At 36.4% G+C, this 18092-nt stretch overlaps 1 protein-coding gene across 1 annotated transcript in view; it reads right to left on the bottom strand.

The window, feature by feature from the left end:
* The window catches only part of PCGF6 (polycomb group ring finger 6), a 30993-nt gene that overhangs the window by 12280 nt on the left and 621 nt on the right, over positions 1–18092 (bottom strand). The window contains exons 2-9 of the mRNA XM_007479085.3: positions 14851–17806; positions 12301–12400; positions 12109–12205; positions 9548–9603; positions 9383–9442; positions 8702–8810; positions 5422–5449; positions 795–893 (exon numbers count right to left, since the gene is read on the bottom strand). Of these exons, the coding sequence (XP_007479147.1) occupies positions 795–893; positions 5422–5449; positions 8702–8810; positions 9383–9442; positions 9548–9603; positions 12109–12205; positions 12301–12400; positions 14851–15189 (888 nt within the window). The 5' untranslated portion in view covers positions 15190–17806. The remainder of the gene's footprint in view (positions 1–794; positions 894–5421; positions 5450–8701; positions 8811–9382; positions 9443–9547; positions 9604–12108; positions 12206–12300; positions 12401–14850; positions 17807–18092) is intronic.

Genomic DNA, 18092 nt, shown 5'->3' with positions numbered 1-18092 from the left:
AGAATGCTTTAAAATGTATTATAAAAGAAATCAGTTATATTTAAATTCAGTTATTAAAATATTAAAACACAAGTTTATAAGCCCCAGGCCAAGAATTCTGAATAACAGAAAAGAATTTGCATTATAAACTTTTATACTACGATAGAAAACAGAAACAGATAACACAAATATGTAAGGTATCAAGTTTAAATAGTGGAATGGTAGTGGTATTTTGTCATATAATTTATATTTATTCTCCAGTATAGTATTTAAATAGGTATATGATAGAATTTAAGTATTCATTATTATAAAAGGCTGAAAGTTTCTCTCTAATTTTATAAGTACAGAGCAAAAAACAAATGAGCAAAACCACAGGCTGACATAGGAAACTTTGGCTTTAGTTTCTTTCTAAAATTGGGAGAAAACTGACTAATAGATGAACTTCTACCTAGCATTTTCTTCTACAAATGGGGCTGAGACTGGAGTCCTAAAGGCTCATTATTGCTCCTTATATCTCCAGGCTATTTTCTGACCCAGGGTGCCAATGTGCCAATGGCACTAAGAAAGCAAGCATGGTGAACCAAATGTGATTAAAGTGGAAAGTCAACACTGTGCATCTGCTTTGTTCACATTAATGTTGTTTTTTTGTGACAAACACATACCATTCTGGTTTAGATAAAACATAAGTCTCACTGAACGAAATCTTAAGAGAATTTTCTCCTTTTACATGAATGTGATTATCGAAAAAGTCAGATGCTATTGCTATGCATGAGATAATTTGCCAACCTTATCCTAACTACATATGTACATTATACCTGACAAGCTGGATTGAGACCCATTTTTCTTCTGAGAAATTTTTCAACATGCCCAATAGTTGCTTCTCCTGAAACACGAACAAATTTCTTTTCCAGTGGCTGTAAGAAGCACATAGAAATTATTTATAAACTGAAGTTGGGTTATTTGGCACATTTTAAACACCTTTCAAAGAAGATTACTCTGCTTCATGCAACCTGTACACTAGCCAAAGGAGACATTCTGTCATTTATTAATTCATGGATCAGCTCAGCCATTTCCCAGGCCTGGAACACATTCCCTCTTCATGACCACTTCTCAGAATCTTTATCAAGGGTCAGATCAGTTGCTATTCCCTGAGGGTGCCCTTATACAACTAATGGTAAGTCTTCCTCCTTAATACTGGTTCTCCAGCTCCTGTGGAATACAAACTCCCTGAGTACAGGGACTGGGTTTATATTTCAATTTTATCTATATATTTCTAGAGACTAGCCTTACACATGATAGATACTTACATAAATTTTGGGAAACTAAATTGAAAGTTTCAAAAGCTTTATTGATGCTTCTTTTTTTTAAATATCATTCTTACTTCACAGAGACTTCTTCCAGCTCTTCTCTAACAGTGGAATCTCCTTTATAACCAAGAAGCATAGTGAAACTAAATCCAAATACTGATCCCACTTAACAATATAGCCTTCATTCTAAATCTATAGATAGCCACTACTTTTCTGCCAAAAGGAGTATTTTTTTTTAATCAATAGCTCTCTAAAATCAAGAAATATTTTACCAAAGAAATAGTAAAAATCCTGGAGTCAACTATCCATATGATTAAAAAAAAAAAAGGAACATTTTTCCTAACTCCATATTTCTAGAAGATGTTGACAATTTTTGAGTTTTAAAAAGTCCTTTGGTATCTCATGAGAGAGATATTCAACACAGAATTCATTTTATAATATCAATTTAAAGGATTAAAGACTGAAGTAATGTAGCTAGAATTTGAACCAATAGTTTAAGCATGAGAGGTAAAGGATTACTCCTCTTGATTATTGTCCTGAAATAATCAATTATAACTTTTCAAGATAAATGATGTCTTATAATTAATTAACTTGGAAAGAAGAATGTGTTTCTTCCATTTTTCTGCCACTTTTCAGTAGAATTATGCATGTTTAAGTACACCATTAGTTGACAAAAAAAAGGCTAACATTGAATTTATAATTGTTCTTGTGCCTATTATGTCGAAATGGTATTTTTAATGAAAAATTATCATCTTTGCAAATAAATTACTTTATTAAAAAAAAGAAGAAATCTGATCTTCTAAAACACTTGCATTCCTTGACATCCCCTCTGATGCTGGCACTCTTCTTAACCACAAAAGAGCTGGAGGAAGAGTTGGCATAATTCTTGCTCCCCATAGCTGCTTTCAGAACTTTCCTGTGCTTTCCCTCTTTGAAATTCACATGAGATTATATTGTTCTATCCAGATACTTACTGATGACTCTATTAACCATTTCTTCTTCTCCTGTCATTTCAGACCTTGGCTCACTCTTCTTCTTTGTCCCTGTCCTTATCCTTCATGACCTCAATGTTTTCTATGATCCCTCTTTAAGCAGTCTGGACTCTTAGAACATCAATCTCAACTTCCAGGACTGCCTCCTCCTTCTTTACTAGGGGCCTCTACTAGTCATTTGAAGGGGTAATCATAGCTTAAACTTGTATCTCTCTCTCTTTACCTTCCATCTTAGAATCAATACTATGTACTGGTTCTCATTCCAAGGTTCCCTAAGTAAAAGATCCAAAGATCCGCAGCAAGAAACTCCCCAGCCATATTCCCCCTTCCTTCCCTACCTAGGCTATGTTTGTGTTCACTATCCCTACAAAGACAAGCAAACTCTTGTGTATATGTATCATTTATCCCAGGCAAACCCTTGGTTTGTTTCATGTAACCTATGGATACTGCCTGGTCCTCCAATCCCTGGCTTATCACCATGTAAACATTGCCTGTCACCATGTGTATGGAAAGTTTGGGTAGAAACTCCAGCCTATTATAAAAATCATGACTACTCCTAATAAAATGTTTGATTGCTAACAGCTCTCCTGAGTCAGCTTACATTTTTGCCTCTCTGGACCTCAGATTACTGTCAAACAGGACTTGTAGGCCTGCCCCTGACAAATGGGGTTAAGTGACTTGTCCAGGGTCACATAGGTAGGAAGTATCTGAGAACAGATTGGAACCCAGGACCTCCTGTCTCTAGGCCTGGCTTTCAATCTACTAAGTTACCCAGTCTTCTTATATCATCTCTTAAAACTGTTCCATCACTTTTAGGATCTTACACTCTTCAGAGTCCCTTCTCTGAACTATTCTCCCTCTCTTAGTGTCTCACTCCTATTGAAATTACTTTTTATTCTCACTTGACCTCAAGGCCCACAGTCCCTGTTCTTTCATTTCCATATGTAAGTTCTGTCTAACTATCTTGACCATCTGGTTAACTGAGATCAACCAAGCAATGCTCCCTTCTTGAATCCCTTATTCTTGGGATGCTCACTCCCTACTAATCATCACCTTTGAGAATCTTCCCATCTGCCTCCTCTCTTCCTACTCCCAAGATCCTGAACACTGATATAGGAAATAACAAAACTGCAATCTAGGTCTACTACTCACTCACTGCTACATTATTTTATTGATGTCAGTAATTTCCAATCACAATCTCCACAGGAGTTATTTCAAATCTTCTTCTTCTTCATGTTCCTAATTCTCTTTCTCAGGAAAGGAATTTGCCTCTCATTTTCTGGAGAAGATAGAGGCTTCCCTTATCTTTTCTCTTTCACATTTCAAAATTTCTACATGTTCACACAATCCTTGGACAGTCTTCCTTCATCAGCTTAATGTCTTTGAAAGGTATTAAGGAAGTTGGATATGAAAGACAGAGGAAAAAGAGGCAGAAAAATCCAATGAAGAAAAGAGCTCCAAGAAAAATAGAATGGACCAAATGGAAAAAAGGATCAAAAGGTCAGGGACAAATAGAAGCTATTAACTTTACAAGACATCAAGACACAATAAAACAAAATCAAAAGTGAAAAAAAAAATAGAAAATATGAAATCTCATTGAAAAAACAACTGACCCAGAAAATAGATTTAGGAGAAACAATTTAAGAATTATTGGACTATCTAAAAGTCGTGATCTAAAATGCAAGATAATATTTAGTAGTCATGGTGGGAGTTTAAAAAGGATTTATTAAGACTAGAGAGACTTGAATGTGTCTATAGGCAGCAAGAAAGGAAGTATAGATAGAAGATTAAGAAAGGCAATAATAGTGGTGGGGCAGTCAGCTAGAAGGGATAGGGTCAAGTGTGAAGAAAAAGGGCGCTTGAAGAAGAGGGCTATATCTTCATCAGAGACTATAGGGAAGGATAGTATAGAAGGAGATAAAATCAAGAGGTGAGGAGGACTAAAGATGAGGAAAAAGGAAGTTCTCAACAAATAACCTCAACTTTTTTGTTCAAGGGTAAGACAAGGATCTTAGTAGTGACATTTTTGCAGGCTTGATAAAAGAAATTTTGGAATAATCTCCAGGGCGAGGGGGGTAGAGAATCATTTAAGGAGATGTCGAAGGACTGCTTTGTTACAGTGAGGCTTCCATTGAAATTAGATAATATGAATATGCAGTAGAACCAGCAAGTATTTGTGAGACTCCAGCGCTATTCAGCATCATGTGAGTTAGAGCAAAGGAGGTAGATGGTAAAGAGTAATCCAAGGTTGGTGTCATATTATCTGTTAGCCTATGTGGAAAGTTTAACTCTCTCTCCCAGATTACTTGGAAAAACTTTAAATAAAACCAATTCTAGCACCAATCCCTGGGAAATACTATTAAATTTCTCCATGCAGAGAAATACCTATTTATTCTTACTCTTTGTTCCAAATATGGTTCAAAGAATCCCATGGTATTTAAAAATAGCCTTCAGTGTAAAAACTTAAAAAAGCTTAAGAAAAAAACAACTGATTATCCCTTTGATCCATATGCAAATTTACATCCTCAAAGAGCTCTAGTAGATTAATAAGGCATTTACCTTTACAGAAGGCATGTTGCCTGTCTCTGAATGATATAAACTATAATATCAAAGCACAACCCTGTGTACAATAGAAGCCTGTATTTTGTAACTTTAAAGGCAACTCTGAACCAAAGTACATTCCAAAGAAGTTTGCTCTTCCCTCTAAAATCTGAAGAAATGATTGAAGCAACAAGTTAGGGCAGTTTAACTTGAGCCAAAAAAATGTTACATGCAAACACAATTTTAAGCTTTTAGAGGGCTAAGTGCCAACTATGCAAAAAATGCTGAGACATTTTCTATTATAGTCATGTTTGTTTAATATTTGGTTTGAAATATTTTAAAATAGGTTAACCATTTGTTTTTCTTCATTCCATAACACCTTAAATAATAAACCTCTATTGTTAAGTTCTTTCTTTTCTCAAAAAAAAAAACATTTCTGAGAGGCAGATAATGTCTTTCACATATAACTATCTGCTTTTTTCATAAAACATTTTATGGAATCTCATCGTGAAAGGCAATCTGAAGTTAAATGCTACACAGGACTCATTTGAAATGAAAGATGTAACTGAAATAAAAAAGGAAGGAAGGAAATTTAAAAATACCTTAAAATGTCCTGTGCCTTCATTAGCCCTGAAAAGAAAAATCAAATTTCAATATTTAAATGTCTTACTTTATCATATTAAAAACAAAGCAATAGGATATGAATATTTAAGGGAGATAAAAGTTTAAGCTTTTTAAGAAACAAAACACTGCTGAACTAAACTTTACATTTTTAAAATAATCAAAGTAGATTAATGTCAACAATCTTGACCCACTTAAATTTTACAGATGAAGCTCTAATGCTTGTTGTTTCTGCCATCTGGTGGTTTGACATCAGCAGCTTTATCCAGTACATAATTTTGAATATATTCATTTTAATCTTCTCACTTTTATTCTACAAAATAGAAAGTTTCAGAATTTAAAAGTATTATTTTTTCTAAACTCTTACCTTCCATCGTGGAGTCAATACTGTGTATTGGCTCCAAGGCAGAAGAATGGTAAGGGCTAGGCAATGGGGATTAAGTGACTTGCCCAGGGTCACACAGCTGGGAATTGTCTGAGGCCAGATTTGAACCTAGGACCTCCTGGCTCTCAATCCACTGAGCTACCCAGCTGCCCCAAGAGTATTATTTTCAATGCTGAGACATTCTTGAGTTCAATATTTTCCTGTTCATGTTTTGGCTATTTGTAATTTGTTTTTTCTTTCTATATTATCTCTAATGAAATAAAATTTCAAAGGATTTGGTGGATTTGTTCATTTACAGTAGCTCTTTTGGAGGATTTCTGTTCTATCATTTACCACTTTGTACCTCCCAAACATTCGAATGTTATTTGATATTATTGGTGTGCCTTTACTTGACTTGACTGCAGGTCCTATGTAGGCAGGGCCCATCTTATCTAAACTTCATTTTTCTCAATGCTCAGACACAGTACTCACAAGGCATTTAACATCTGTTGTACTGAATTCACCTGAGTAACCTATTAAAAATACTTGGATGACTTTGTAGAATTAGAGAATTTCAGAGGTGAAAGGGATCTTAAAAGATTATCTGGTCCAATCTTGTTTTGTAAATAAGGAAATTAAGGCAAAAGAGGGAAAATAATTTGTCCAAGGTCCCATGGTTAATTACTAACTGAGCAAGAGCTAGAATTCAAGTCTGCTGCCTCCAATCCTGAGAACTAGGCTAGGGTTGGACTCCCTATTATACTAAATTTGATACTTAAAAAGGGGCAGAAACATAGAATCAATCTCAAGAGTTAAAAGAGAGGGAGGTTATCTAGTCTTACAAACTGCATTCTACATGAATCCCATCTGCAACACCCAGACTTGAACACTTCCAATGATTTTATTATTATCTAATGAAGCAGTCTATTTAGTTTCTAGATAGTTCTAAATGTTGGAAAGTTCTCTATATTGAGCTGAAATCTCTTTCCTTGTAACTTCTACTCCACTGATACTAGTTCTTACTACTTAACAATTACTACTTAATGGGGAAAAAAGAAACAAACAAAACCTAACCCTTCTTCAAATCACATCATCCATAATCTTTTCTTTTCCAGACTAACTATACCTAATACCTTTAACATTCCTCAAGACATACTTTCAGGACTTCTTTGTTACTGTCCTCTGGACACATTCTGGTTTACCAGTGTTTTACATAAAGTGTGGTAAGTAGAAATGAACACAATATCCATATGTGAACAGAATAAAAGAGGACTACTATAGTTCTTATATATCTATCAATGTCACCTGATAAGATCTATCTTAGTCTATAATACACTTTCACTTCTCTCATGCAGGCCCTTTCATGCATTTATGAATTATTTTATAGTATTGCTTTTTGTGTCCCCCATTAGATTATGGAGGTCTGATGAAAACATAGATACAGTATACTGGGTCCATTACTTTCCTTGTACTGTTATTTTTCTATTAATTCAGTTTCTAAGATCCTATGAGCTGTTTTGATGACTATATCATGCTGTTAGCTTATAATGAGCCAATTTATCTTACTATACAAATGCTGTGCTTATTTTAGTGACATTTTCACATTATGTATGCTATTATTACAGTTTGAATATTCTGAGAACTTTTTTCAAGCACACTTTTGTGTTATTCAAAGGACATATAATTCTGGAAACAGAAAAGAGCATTAAAACATAGCAGCAGTTAGTCTATAATTTGGAAATCTGACTCTGGTTATTTATTATAACAATTTCCATTTTATGTACATAGAAACCAAAGTTCAAGGAGTATCGATTATTTACCCCAAAACCAGGGTCCTACATAACAGACAAATTAATAATGAAAAGCATTTTATTTTATTTTTAAACCCTTACCTTTCATCTTAGAATCAATATACTATTTTGGTTCCAAAGCAGAGGAGTGGTAAGGGCTAGGCAATGGGGGTTAAGTGACTTGCATAAGTCACATAGCAAGTATCTGAAGCCAAATTAGAACCCAGGACCTCTCATCTTTAGGCCTGACTCTCAATCCACTAAGCCATTCAGCCGCCCCCCAACTGGATTCTTGCACTGCTTTAGAAATCATGGAGGGGTGGGTGCCAGTTGATCTGGACTCAGCTCCTCATCTGCATAAGGCTTGCCCTCTGACACATAAAATTATTAACCTAGCCCCTTCCCCTCTTCCTATTGGTAAACTTTTATTCCCCAAAATGCAAAACTATGGAATATTGATGATATCCCTTAGTTGAATTTTGGTTTCTAACTATTAAAAGAAAGCAAAATTTGATTTCATCATCATTAAACACTTATTCAACACCTACTCTGTGCTAGTACCCCAAAACCTAAGCTTAAGCTGCTTAATTGCTTAGTTGGAGAAATGGGACAAATGCAAAGATATGCTATCCTGTTTTGTTATTCATTTTTCTAAGTGATAAATGAGTAATTTAGGCAGAAGTTCATAGGACAGAATGGTTGTTACAGGCTAGCTAGTCAATACAGATTTTCCAAGAAATGTTTTGGTTTCTTTTGGCAAATCTAAGAATGTTGAAAAACAAAATCAAGTTTTGAGAAATTATAACTATATGTGTGTGTGTGTGTGTGTGTGTGTGTGTGTGTACACAAACACATAATATATTCTTCGACTACCAGGCTTTTTAACAAAGTAGTAGCATACTAAATAGTATCACATGCTAGAGGGTACATAAGGAATTTTTCTTTTAACTAAAAAAAAAATGTTTATCAAGAAAATTTTGACCTATAATTTAATAAAGTTTTAAACTTACTATAACTTTTATTTTTGGAATAGTAAAGTTTTACCCTTTACTATTTCAAAGTCTTTTTTATAGGATAGAAGCTTAAGTAAGGTTTCAAGGTACTCACCCAATGAACTCCAGTAATAGAGACATATCAAGTTCTGGTGGAATACGAAACACTGACCCCAGAACTTTCCTAGGTCTCCCCCTGCTCACAGGGACTGGCTGAGGTACAGCTATTTGAGGATAAAATCAAAAACACCATGTGAAAATAAAATCCACATATTTTATAAGTTTAATCACACACATATTTTATGTCAGTTTTAAAAAATATTTAATTTTTTCTGATTATATCTAAAACAATTTTTAACATTAAAAAAATGTTGAGTTTTAAATTCTCTCCTTCCCACCCTCAACCCCAAGAAAGCAAGCAATATGATATAGACTATAAATGTATAGTCATACAAAATATATTTCTATATTGGCCATGTTGCAAAAGAAAACAGCCCCAAACCCACAACAAACAAAAAGGAAAAGTTAAAAAAAATTTGCTTTGATTTTCATTTATGTCAGTCTTTAAAAAAGAATAATGATAATCAATACATATTTATAAAAATATGAATATTGTAAATAGTCTACCCATCAGAAAACAGTGAGTAAATATTTCATTAGTTTCTTCAGAATACTTGAAACATTTAAGTTGGAATCAAACACATTATTCAAACATCCATTTCCAAACAGAATGCCCAAACTAGAAAGATATGTTATTTTTAAAAATCTAAAAGTACAATGAACTGTACAAACTTACCTGGTTTTGGTACTTCTAGGCCTCTTTCTTTGTAGAAATCATGCATCTGTTTTTTTTCTCCTACAAAGTGAAAGAACACAGGCTAAATTATTTTAAAAGTGTAATTGATAGAGTTAATGGTGATTCTGGGATTCAGAACTTTGTAATAATTTTTTTTAAACTTACTTTCTTCTAGATTGATCACTAATTTGTATACTATGTCTTGTAACTGTCGATCCAACCTAATAAAAGGAAAGGATGAAGGGTAGCTGAGAGTTCAGAAGAATGCATTCAGGACAGCATATAATATGTTCTAGGTAATCATTTTGTTGCCTTTTGAAAAATAAACTTTTATTCTATCTGGAGTGAGTTTACTTTTAGGCTGACCTCATAGTTCTCAAGAAGAGAGTGGAGTGTACTATCTGTACTACATAATTCATTGTACAATTATATCCCACACTGAATTGTTCATAAATTGTTTTCTGTATGGTAAATTTGCTTCTCTCTATGGAATGTAATAAACTTGAGAGCAAGGCATTTTACACTTTATCATACCTCCCACAGGACTTAGTATAGTGTACATAACAGTAGCTCAATAAATATTGCTTCGATCAATAAGAACAGTCTACATCCAAATGGAAATGGATTTAAGTATATTTAATGTATCTCTTATTATACAGGCCAAAGAAAGGAAAAACAAATGATACGGTCAATACCAACTGAGAAGAAAACTGAAACTTTAGGAATACCACAAAACTGTTATTAATGAAGAAGCAAAGGCTTCTTGATAAAGAAGGAATCAGTCATTGACTATTAAATCAGGTGGGCTTACTCTGGGCTCAGCAGAGCACTTGAACATACTCTAAATTCCCCTCCTAGGAACTAAAACCCTAGGGAGACACAACATACACAATCTAAAGAAAAAGGAATACTAAGTAGGATAAGATTAACTCAGTCCTAAAACTGTGTGGTATTGACTAGACGGGTTATTGGAGTGCAGAAAAAATATAGGTGGAGATAGGTGATGAGGCAGCATGGTTTACTATAAAGAGGACTGGACTCGAAATCAGGAAGACTCAAGTTCAAATTCTGCCTGATACTTACTACCTGATGATCATGAGTATTCAAGCATTAAACTGATGCTTATTGAGTTTAAGGTGTGGAAGGCTTATACCTTGTATTGGTTAGGGTAGAAGGAGCACCTACATAGATGAAGTCATGGATCCTCAAAGAACGTTCTGGAAACTGCAGGATGATGTTCTTTCGTTTTAGTTTGTAGTTAGAGCCATTTATTTTTTCCCTTAATACGGATATTTTGAGAGGCTATGTTGGTGTAGGACAGTGGTACCAAACTCAGAAAAGGGCACCTACTAAATTGTACATAAGGATCTCTGTAGGAAACACAGCAATTTAGAAAACCATTTTAAAAAATCCCTTATGTTCTATCTTAGAATTGAAGCTAAGTATCAGTTCTAAGGCATCAGAGTAGAAAGGGCTAGGCAATAGGAGTTAATGATTTGCCTAGGATCACATAGGTAAGGTCTGAGACCAAATTTGAACCCAAGACTTCCCATCTCCAGGCTTAGTCCACTATCCACTGAGCTACCTAGGTGTCCCTAGGAAATCATATATTATTAACATCACCTACATCCTATTGCATTTTTGCTTATTTTTTAAGTATTTCCCAATTAATCTGGGGAAGGTTGCTTAGTCCTCTGTTTGACTCCTCTGACATAAGAGACAAAATGAGGCTGACCTTGGGGTCAAGAAAACCTGGGAAGAAGTCCTATATCTGACACATACTAACTCTGTGGTCATCATCAAGTTCTTTGACCTCTAGGTGCCTGAGCCAATGCTTTAGGGCTGTGAGCTACAGATGAATTGCAGATTTATAGTGGTAGAGGTAGTTTACAGATGGGAACAACCAAAAAAGACTAAAATGAATATTTTGATATTTATACCTGAATGCTATTAAATTTTAAAATGATTTATTCAGAATGCCAGACAAGATATTTGTTTTGAAGTTACCTCTATTCCTGAAGGGATTATTTAAAAACAAAAGAAACCTACAAATTGGAACTGCATTCATCTAATTTTCCTCTTGTATAGTTGGTGGTGTAGTCAAAATTCCAATCCAGACAGTATGACTTTAAATTCAGCATTCTGTCTTTTCTTTTCTTTTTATCCTCACCGAAATGTTATCAAACTGAAACACTGAGGTTCATAAACTATGTACATTCTTGTGCTATTCCTTGACCATTTTCTATGAGATCTTTCTTTTGAGAAACCAATCTTTCACCATCAGATTCTATTCAATAGTTGTATTTTCACTAAGTATTAGTAATGCTTATGAGATTGTATTTACTTTATTTAAAAAGTTTCTTTTGTTAACATACCTGTTGCTTTAGCATCTATACAACTAAGGCTATTAAGTCATGAAACCTCCTCCTAACTTTTTTCTCTGTTATTTTTCACTTGAATACCTGTGAGCTTCTTCCATTATTTCTGTTTTCTATGTCAAGCCCACTGTCCTTCATAGAAACCCCAAATAGGATTACTGATGATTCATTCAAAGGTCCAGGTCATAGATATGTTGTTACATTCTAAGCATACTGAAAAGAACAATATTGCCCTGGCCTCAGACATTCCCAATTTTAGGAGATCATTCAAACAAACAACTACAGCTGGATATTTACACGTACAGCTTGTGTGACTGGGCCACATTAACTACAATGAGATGTTCTTACCTGATATTATAAAGAGGCTGTGTCTGATGTACTACTATGTTGCATTTTGGACATCTGTTGCTATAGTAAAAATGCCTTACGATGCAGCTTTTACAAACTATTGGAAAGGCAAAATTTAAAAAATTAAGATGTTTCCATAAATCTAAATTTAAAAATATATGCATAGAATCACAATTACACAAATATGCTTACAAGTGTGAAGACATTCTGTAATGGTTGTAGCATCTATTAAGTATCCTTTGCAGATCGAACACAAGATGTACGGGGTCAGCTCAGAGAGACTAATCATACGCTGTAAAGACAATAGAAATAATCTTAATCCCTTGCTTCCTTAAATTCTTAAGCCCCAAATTATATTATTAATCAATAGCAAGCATAAAGGCATATATAATGTCTCCAACTCTTTATAGGCACATTTGTTGCATAACTTAAAAAGTCTTTTACCTTTTATTTTAGAATCAATATCAATTTCAAGACAGAAGAAGAAAAGGATTAGATAGATGGGGTTAAGTGACTTGCCCTGGGTTATATAGCTAGAAGTATTTGGGGCCAAATTTGAACCCAGGTCTTCCTGACTATAGGCCTGGTTCTATATCCACTGTGCTACCAAGCCGTCCCTGTTGCATACATTTTGATCCAGTGGAAAGAATACTGGATATGGAGCCAGGGAGCCTGGGTTCAAAACCTGGTTGTGCCATTGTGATTTTAGGCAAATCACTTTACCTCCTCACTCCCTTCTCTGTTCTCTCACCTGTAAAATGAGAGGTTGGAGTACACCATCAATCAACAAGCATCTACTATGTGCTAGTCACTGTGCTAAGTGTAGGAGAAATAAAGAAATACAAAACATGCTGCCCGCAAAGAATTTATACTCTAAACGCAAACAACCTGAACACATAGAAATCGTTGCAAAATAAATATAAAGTAAATACAAGGTAACTGGTAGTGGGGTGGGAGGGTACTAGAAGATACTGACAGGATCAGGAAAAGTCTCCTGGAAGAGGTCATAATTATGCTTAGTATTCAAGGAAGCTAGAGAAGTAGATATGAGAAATGAGTTCATTACAGGCATATGGAACAGCAGTTTACAAAAAGGCATACAAAACAGAGATGGAATAGTTGTCTCCTCCATTAGATTGTGAGTTCATTGAGGGGCAGCACTGTCCTTTGCCTTTTTTGGTATCCTCAATGCTTAGTATAATGCCTGGTATTGAGAAGGTACTTAATAAATGTTTATGAAATCAACCGTGAGGAAAAACAAGGTGGTCAATTTGGCTAGAAAAAATGCCAAAAGAAGAATAAAGTGTACAAAATCTAAAAAAGTACTTTGGAGCTAGGTTGTGCAGGGTTTTAAGTACCAAGTAGAATATACTTTACAACTCTAAATTCTAAGGATGACTTGAAGTGTTAGGAATCAGTTATAATTATTATTTAAACCCTTGCCTTTCATCTGAGAATCAATACTATGTATAAGTTCCAAGGTAGAAGAATGGTAAGGGCTAGGCAAAGGGTATTAATTGGCTTGCCTGAGGCACACAACTAGGAAAGATCTGAAGCAAAATTTGAACCCAAGACCTCTTGTCTCTAGGCCTGGCTATCTACTGAGTTACCTAGCTGACTCCAAGGAATCAGTTATATAATACATATATTTTAGACTGTCTTCTCTCCCCACAAACATTCCGTGATATAGTTTTTTTAAAAAAAACTTTTACTTTCTATCTTAGTAACAACTCTAATTCAAAAGGGCTAGGCTTAAGTGTTTTGTCCAGGGTCACACAGCTAGGATGTATCAACAGGCAGATTTGCACCCAGGTTCTAGGACTCCAGGCTTTGTCCAGTGGATACACTGTGCCACCTAACTACTCCTCCCCCTCCCCAAATTTACTTTTTGATTACTTAAGAACTCATTCTTTCCAGAGGAAAGGAAAAAGCACTTATTAAACATCTACTATGTGCCAGGCACTTATGATAAGGTCTTTACAAAGATAATTAGTCTTTTCTCAATAGTTTGATTTAATTTAGGTTTTAAGTTCTCACCATCTAAACTAGCTAAAGTTTTCTCTGCTATATATTATTTTATTCTCACAATAATTCTAAAAGAAAAAATAATCAAATTTCATTGTTATCCTTGGTTGACAAGTGAGAAAATAGGTGAGAGAACTTGCCTAGGTTCACAATGCAAGTCAACAAGAGAACCTGGCTTTAAATAAGCTTTCCATTCTTTCCAGGAAGGTTCACTGATTGAGTATACATAAAAAATGGTTAGTTGTAGAGCCCTGGAGAAAGTCATCTGGCATTCTGAATTGTAAGTCAGGAGAACAGGGTTGGGGCTCTATCGCTAACAAGCCTTCTGATTTGGGGCTCATCAGTTCTGCCTTGCCATCAGTTTTCCTCCTCTATAAAATTAAGGTGTAGGATCAGGTGGCTCTCCAAATTCCTTCTACTCCAGTGTTTCATGGTTCTGCCTTTTAGTAGTCATCTCTCATGGCTCATGAATACTCAAAGATAGCTTGGGAGGGTGGAAGGAGCCCCCCTCCACTACCGCTTCCCAGAGGGGAGAGTGGTGTGCATGTATACATGTTTGTGCAGCCCCTCCAAAGGACCCTGCTCCCTGAGAAGTGGGTGAGGTACAGTCCTGATGCATCCTGTTTAGCAGAGTCCTTTCTCACTCCCACCCCCCCACCCCCAACTTCCTCTTCCTTCCTACTTCCAGGGGAGCCTGGGCCGGAGAGTGCTCATTACCTCTTCTTCGTCCTCCGAGTCCAACCTGTTCCCATCTAGCCGCAGAGGGAAGCGGCCCCCTTCCTCCTCCTCGTCCTCGTCCTCTTCTTCCTCCAGCTCCTCGTCCTCCTCTTCTTCTTCGTCGATGTAGTTCCCGCTCGAGCCGTCCAGACTACGCTCGGGCTCCAGCTCGGGGGGCCGAGAGCCCGAACAGCCGGAGGTACCCACCTCCGGCAGCGGGGGTAGGGGTGGCGGGCCCTCTTCCAGCACAGGCGGCGAAGGAGGAGGGTGTCGGGATCGTGGTGGGGCTGCGGCGGTCCCGGGCTCCCGCGCGCCATAGACAAGAGAGGTCCCTTCCATGCTCTTGGATGAGCGGAGGCAAAGGGAACACCGAGCGCGCGAGCTCGCCGGTCCGGCCAACCGGGATGCTACGCAGGCGCAAGGAGACCTGGGCAAGTGCTGCCGGGAAACGTAGTCTGTCACCTCCCCTTTGCCCTGTCCAATCCAGGACAAGGGCGGGGTGACGGATACCAGGTGAGGAGGGCGGGGCCCATGGCCCACACCTCCTTAAAGAGACCTCGCCAACATTTTAAACCATAGAAAGCTTGCCTTTGGTCTGTTTTTGCTTAACCAGAGCTTAATAAATACTTGTTTACTTTTTTATCCACTTAGGTATCCTGTGAACTGAGTTGCTTAAGTGTTTTTTCAGCTTCTTTAAAAAAGTTTAATTTCATTAAATATTTTCCAATACAATTTTTAAAGCATTTTTAAAGTATTCAGTTCCAAATTCTCTTCCTTCCCGTCCTTACCTTCTCCGTGAGAAGACAATTTTATATTAAAATATACATGCGAAATAATGCAAAATACATTTCCAAATTACTCATATTTACAAAAGAAAACAGAGAAAAATAAAACAAGAAAAATTCCAGTTTCTTTTTCTACCTCCCTCTTTTCTTCCCTTTCTTAGTTTAGAAGAGAGAGCTGAACTAACTCCTAGCCCCACCCCAACCTGATCTGTTCTTTTATTTGGGATTATATTCTTTGTAGCACCACTTTCTAAGAAACATTGTTTTAAAATCCACTTCTTATTTAATCTTTTCCTAATCTAGGATACCCTAGAATCTAATGCCCCAGAGCTATGACTAGGGAATTTTATATCAGGAACAAACAACAAATTGGACCTAGAAAAATCTGTTTAAAAAGGACTCTCATTTGAGGAGTGAGAGTGGGGGAGATTAAAGATACCTAGGATACCAAAGGTAGCTGCTAGAGAGGCTATCTTCCTTAGATAGACTAGAAGGGCCATTTGGTAGTTTTCTATTTAAACTCATTATTCTTTTTTTACTATGTGCTAAAGTCACTTGTTTCTTCACATTTGGAATTTAATAAGCTTGATTATTGGGGATTCAGTGGGGGTAATGTGGTTACTCTTACAATAAAAAGATAGAGGAAAAAGCTGAAATAGGGGCTTGAAGCAAATAGGCTCCCCACCCCCTCAAAGTAGCATATTTAAGGCTATAAGGGCCCTCCTAGATTACTTCTAGTTTGATTTCTTAATTTTACAAAGGAATGAACTGGGCCTTGGTTAGGGGTTGGGATGAAATTAAAGCTGAACTGAGGTGGCATCAAATAGTGCCTAAATCTTGTGGATTCAGAGACTGGTCAGAAGGATATCAGAGACTGTCTAGTCTAACCCTGTCATTTTATAGAGGAAACAAGACACCCAGAATAGGTGTCCATATGCCTCAGATGAAGCCTTGTGAAAGCTCCTTATCCCCTGAATTCTTAAAGTCAATCACATGAATGGACAGCTAAGTGGCACAGTGGATAGAATACCAGTTTGGAATCAGGAAAACCTGAGTTCAAATCCTAGTTTCAGATACTAACTTGTGACCCTGGTCAAGACACTTAATATTTCCCTCAGTTTCCTCATCTGTAAAGTGAGCTGGAGAAGGAAGTGGCAAATCACTCCATATATCTGCCAAGAAAATCCCAAATGAGGTCATGAAGAGTTGGACATGACTAAATGACAAAAAAATACATGATTAATAAATGCTTTTTAAATTAACTGAATGCTTGCAAAGTATTCACCTATACTAGAATCTTGTTCTCTGAGTTGTAACTCCTATGCTCTATACTTAGTCTCAAATTAATTAATGAAAAAACATTTACTGGATACTTACAATTTGCCAAGAATCATGGTGAATGTTGGGGATACAAAATGTCTCTATTACAAAGTATGATTTTTTTTCCCCTGTGAAATTAAACAAAATCATTTTCAAATCTAAATTCTCTCCCCTACTCATTGAAAAGTTAAGAAATTATACCCATTATACATATGGAGTCAAAAAATTACAAAGTATGTTACAAAGACAAGTGAAATATAGTCCCTGACTTCAAGAACCATATATATATATTTAAACCCTTATCTTTTGTCTTAGAATCAGTCTTGGTTCCAAGGCAAAAGAATGGCAAAGACTAGACAATGGGGGTTAAGTGACTTACTACCAGGGTCACAAGCTAGGTAGTATCTGGGATCATATTTGAACACAGGACCTCCTGTTTCTAGGCCCAAGTCTCAATCCACTAAGCCACCTACCTACCCCTTATTATATCCTAATAAGGGGAGGTGATACATACAGGTCAGTGATGGCCAAGAAAAGAAATTTTGTATAGGAGAGTTACAGACCCAAATTCTGAGTGCTATGTCCCAACAAAGAAACCAACTCAAAGAGATTAGAAGTCATCACTCCTAGCTTACAGATCACACCCTGGATAGCTCTTGGCACAGTCACATGACCTCTTTGACCCAGTCCCCAGGCATGGGAAACTTGATAAACCAGAGTACTTCCTTTAGCAAGGGGTCAGAGCATGTTTCCTTCCCAATAGGATCAAGGCACACTTGTCTATTAGAAGTGTCCTGGCCATTAGATTGGGTGATTCCGGGAATACTCTTCTTGATCTTCTTGAAGTATTCCTAGCAATGAAATAAAAACTGATGTGAAGTTACAGTGACTTAATCTAATCCCAAAGAAGAGCTCTGAGATTGCACCTCCCTTCCCTTCTTTGCAGAGGTCTGAGAACTGTGAATATGGAACACTGAATATGGGCTGATGTGCTTAGTTAGTTTTCCTGAACTTTTTTTTTTAACCCTTACCTTCTGTCTTAGAATCAATACTGTGTATTGATTACAAGGCAGATCGGTAATGGCTAGGCAATGGGGGTCAAGTGACTTGCCCAGGGTCACACAGCTGGGAAGTGTC

Source organism: Monodelphis domestica, chromosome 1 (assembly GCF_027887165.1).
Source record: "Monodelphis domestica isolate mMonDom1 chromosome 1, mMonDom1.pri, whole genome shotgun sequence".
NCBI classification, from domain to species: domain Eukaryota; kingdom Metazoa; phylum Chordata; class Mammalia; order Didelphimorphia; family Didelphidae; genus Monodelphis; species Monodelphis domestica.
The sequence above is the reverse complement of the archived record's forward strand: the minus strand, read 5'-3'. Positions and strand labels throughout refer to the sequence as shown.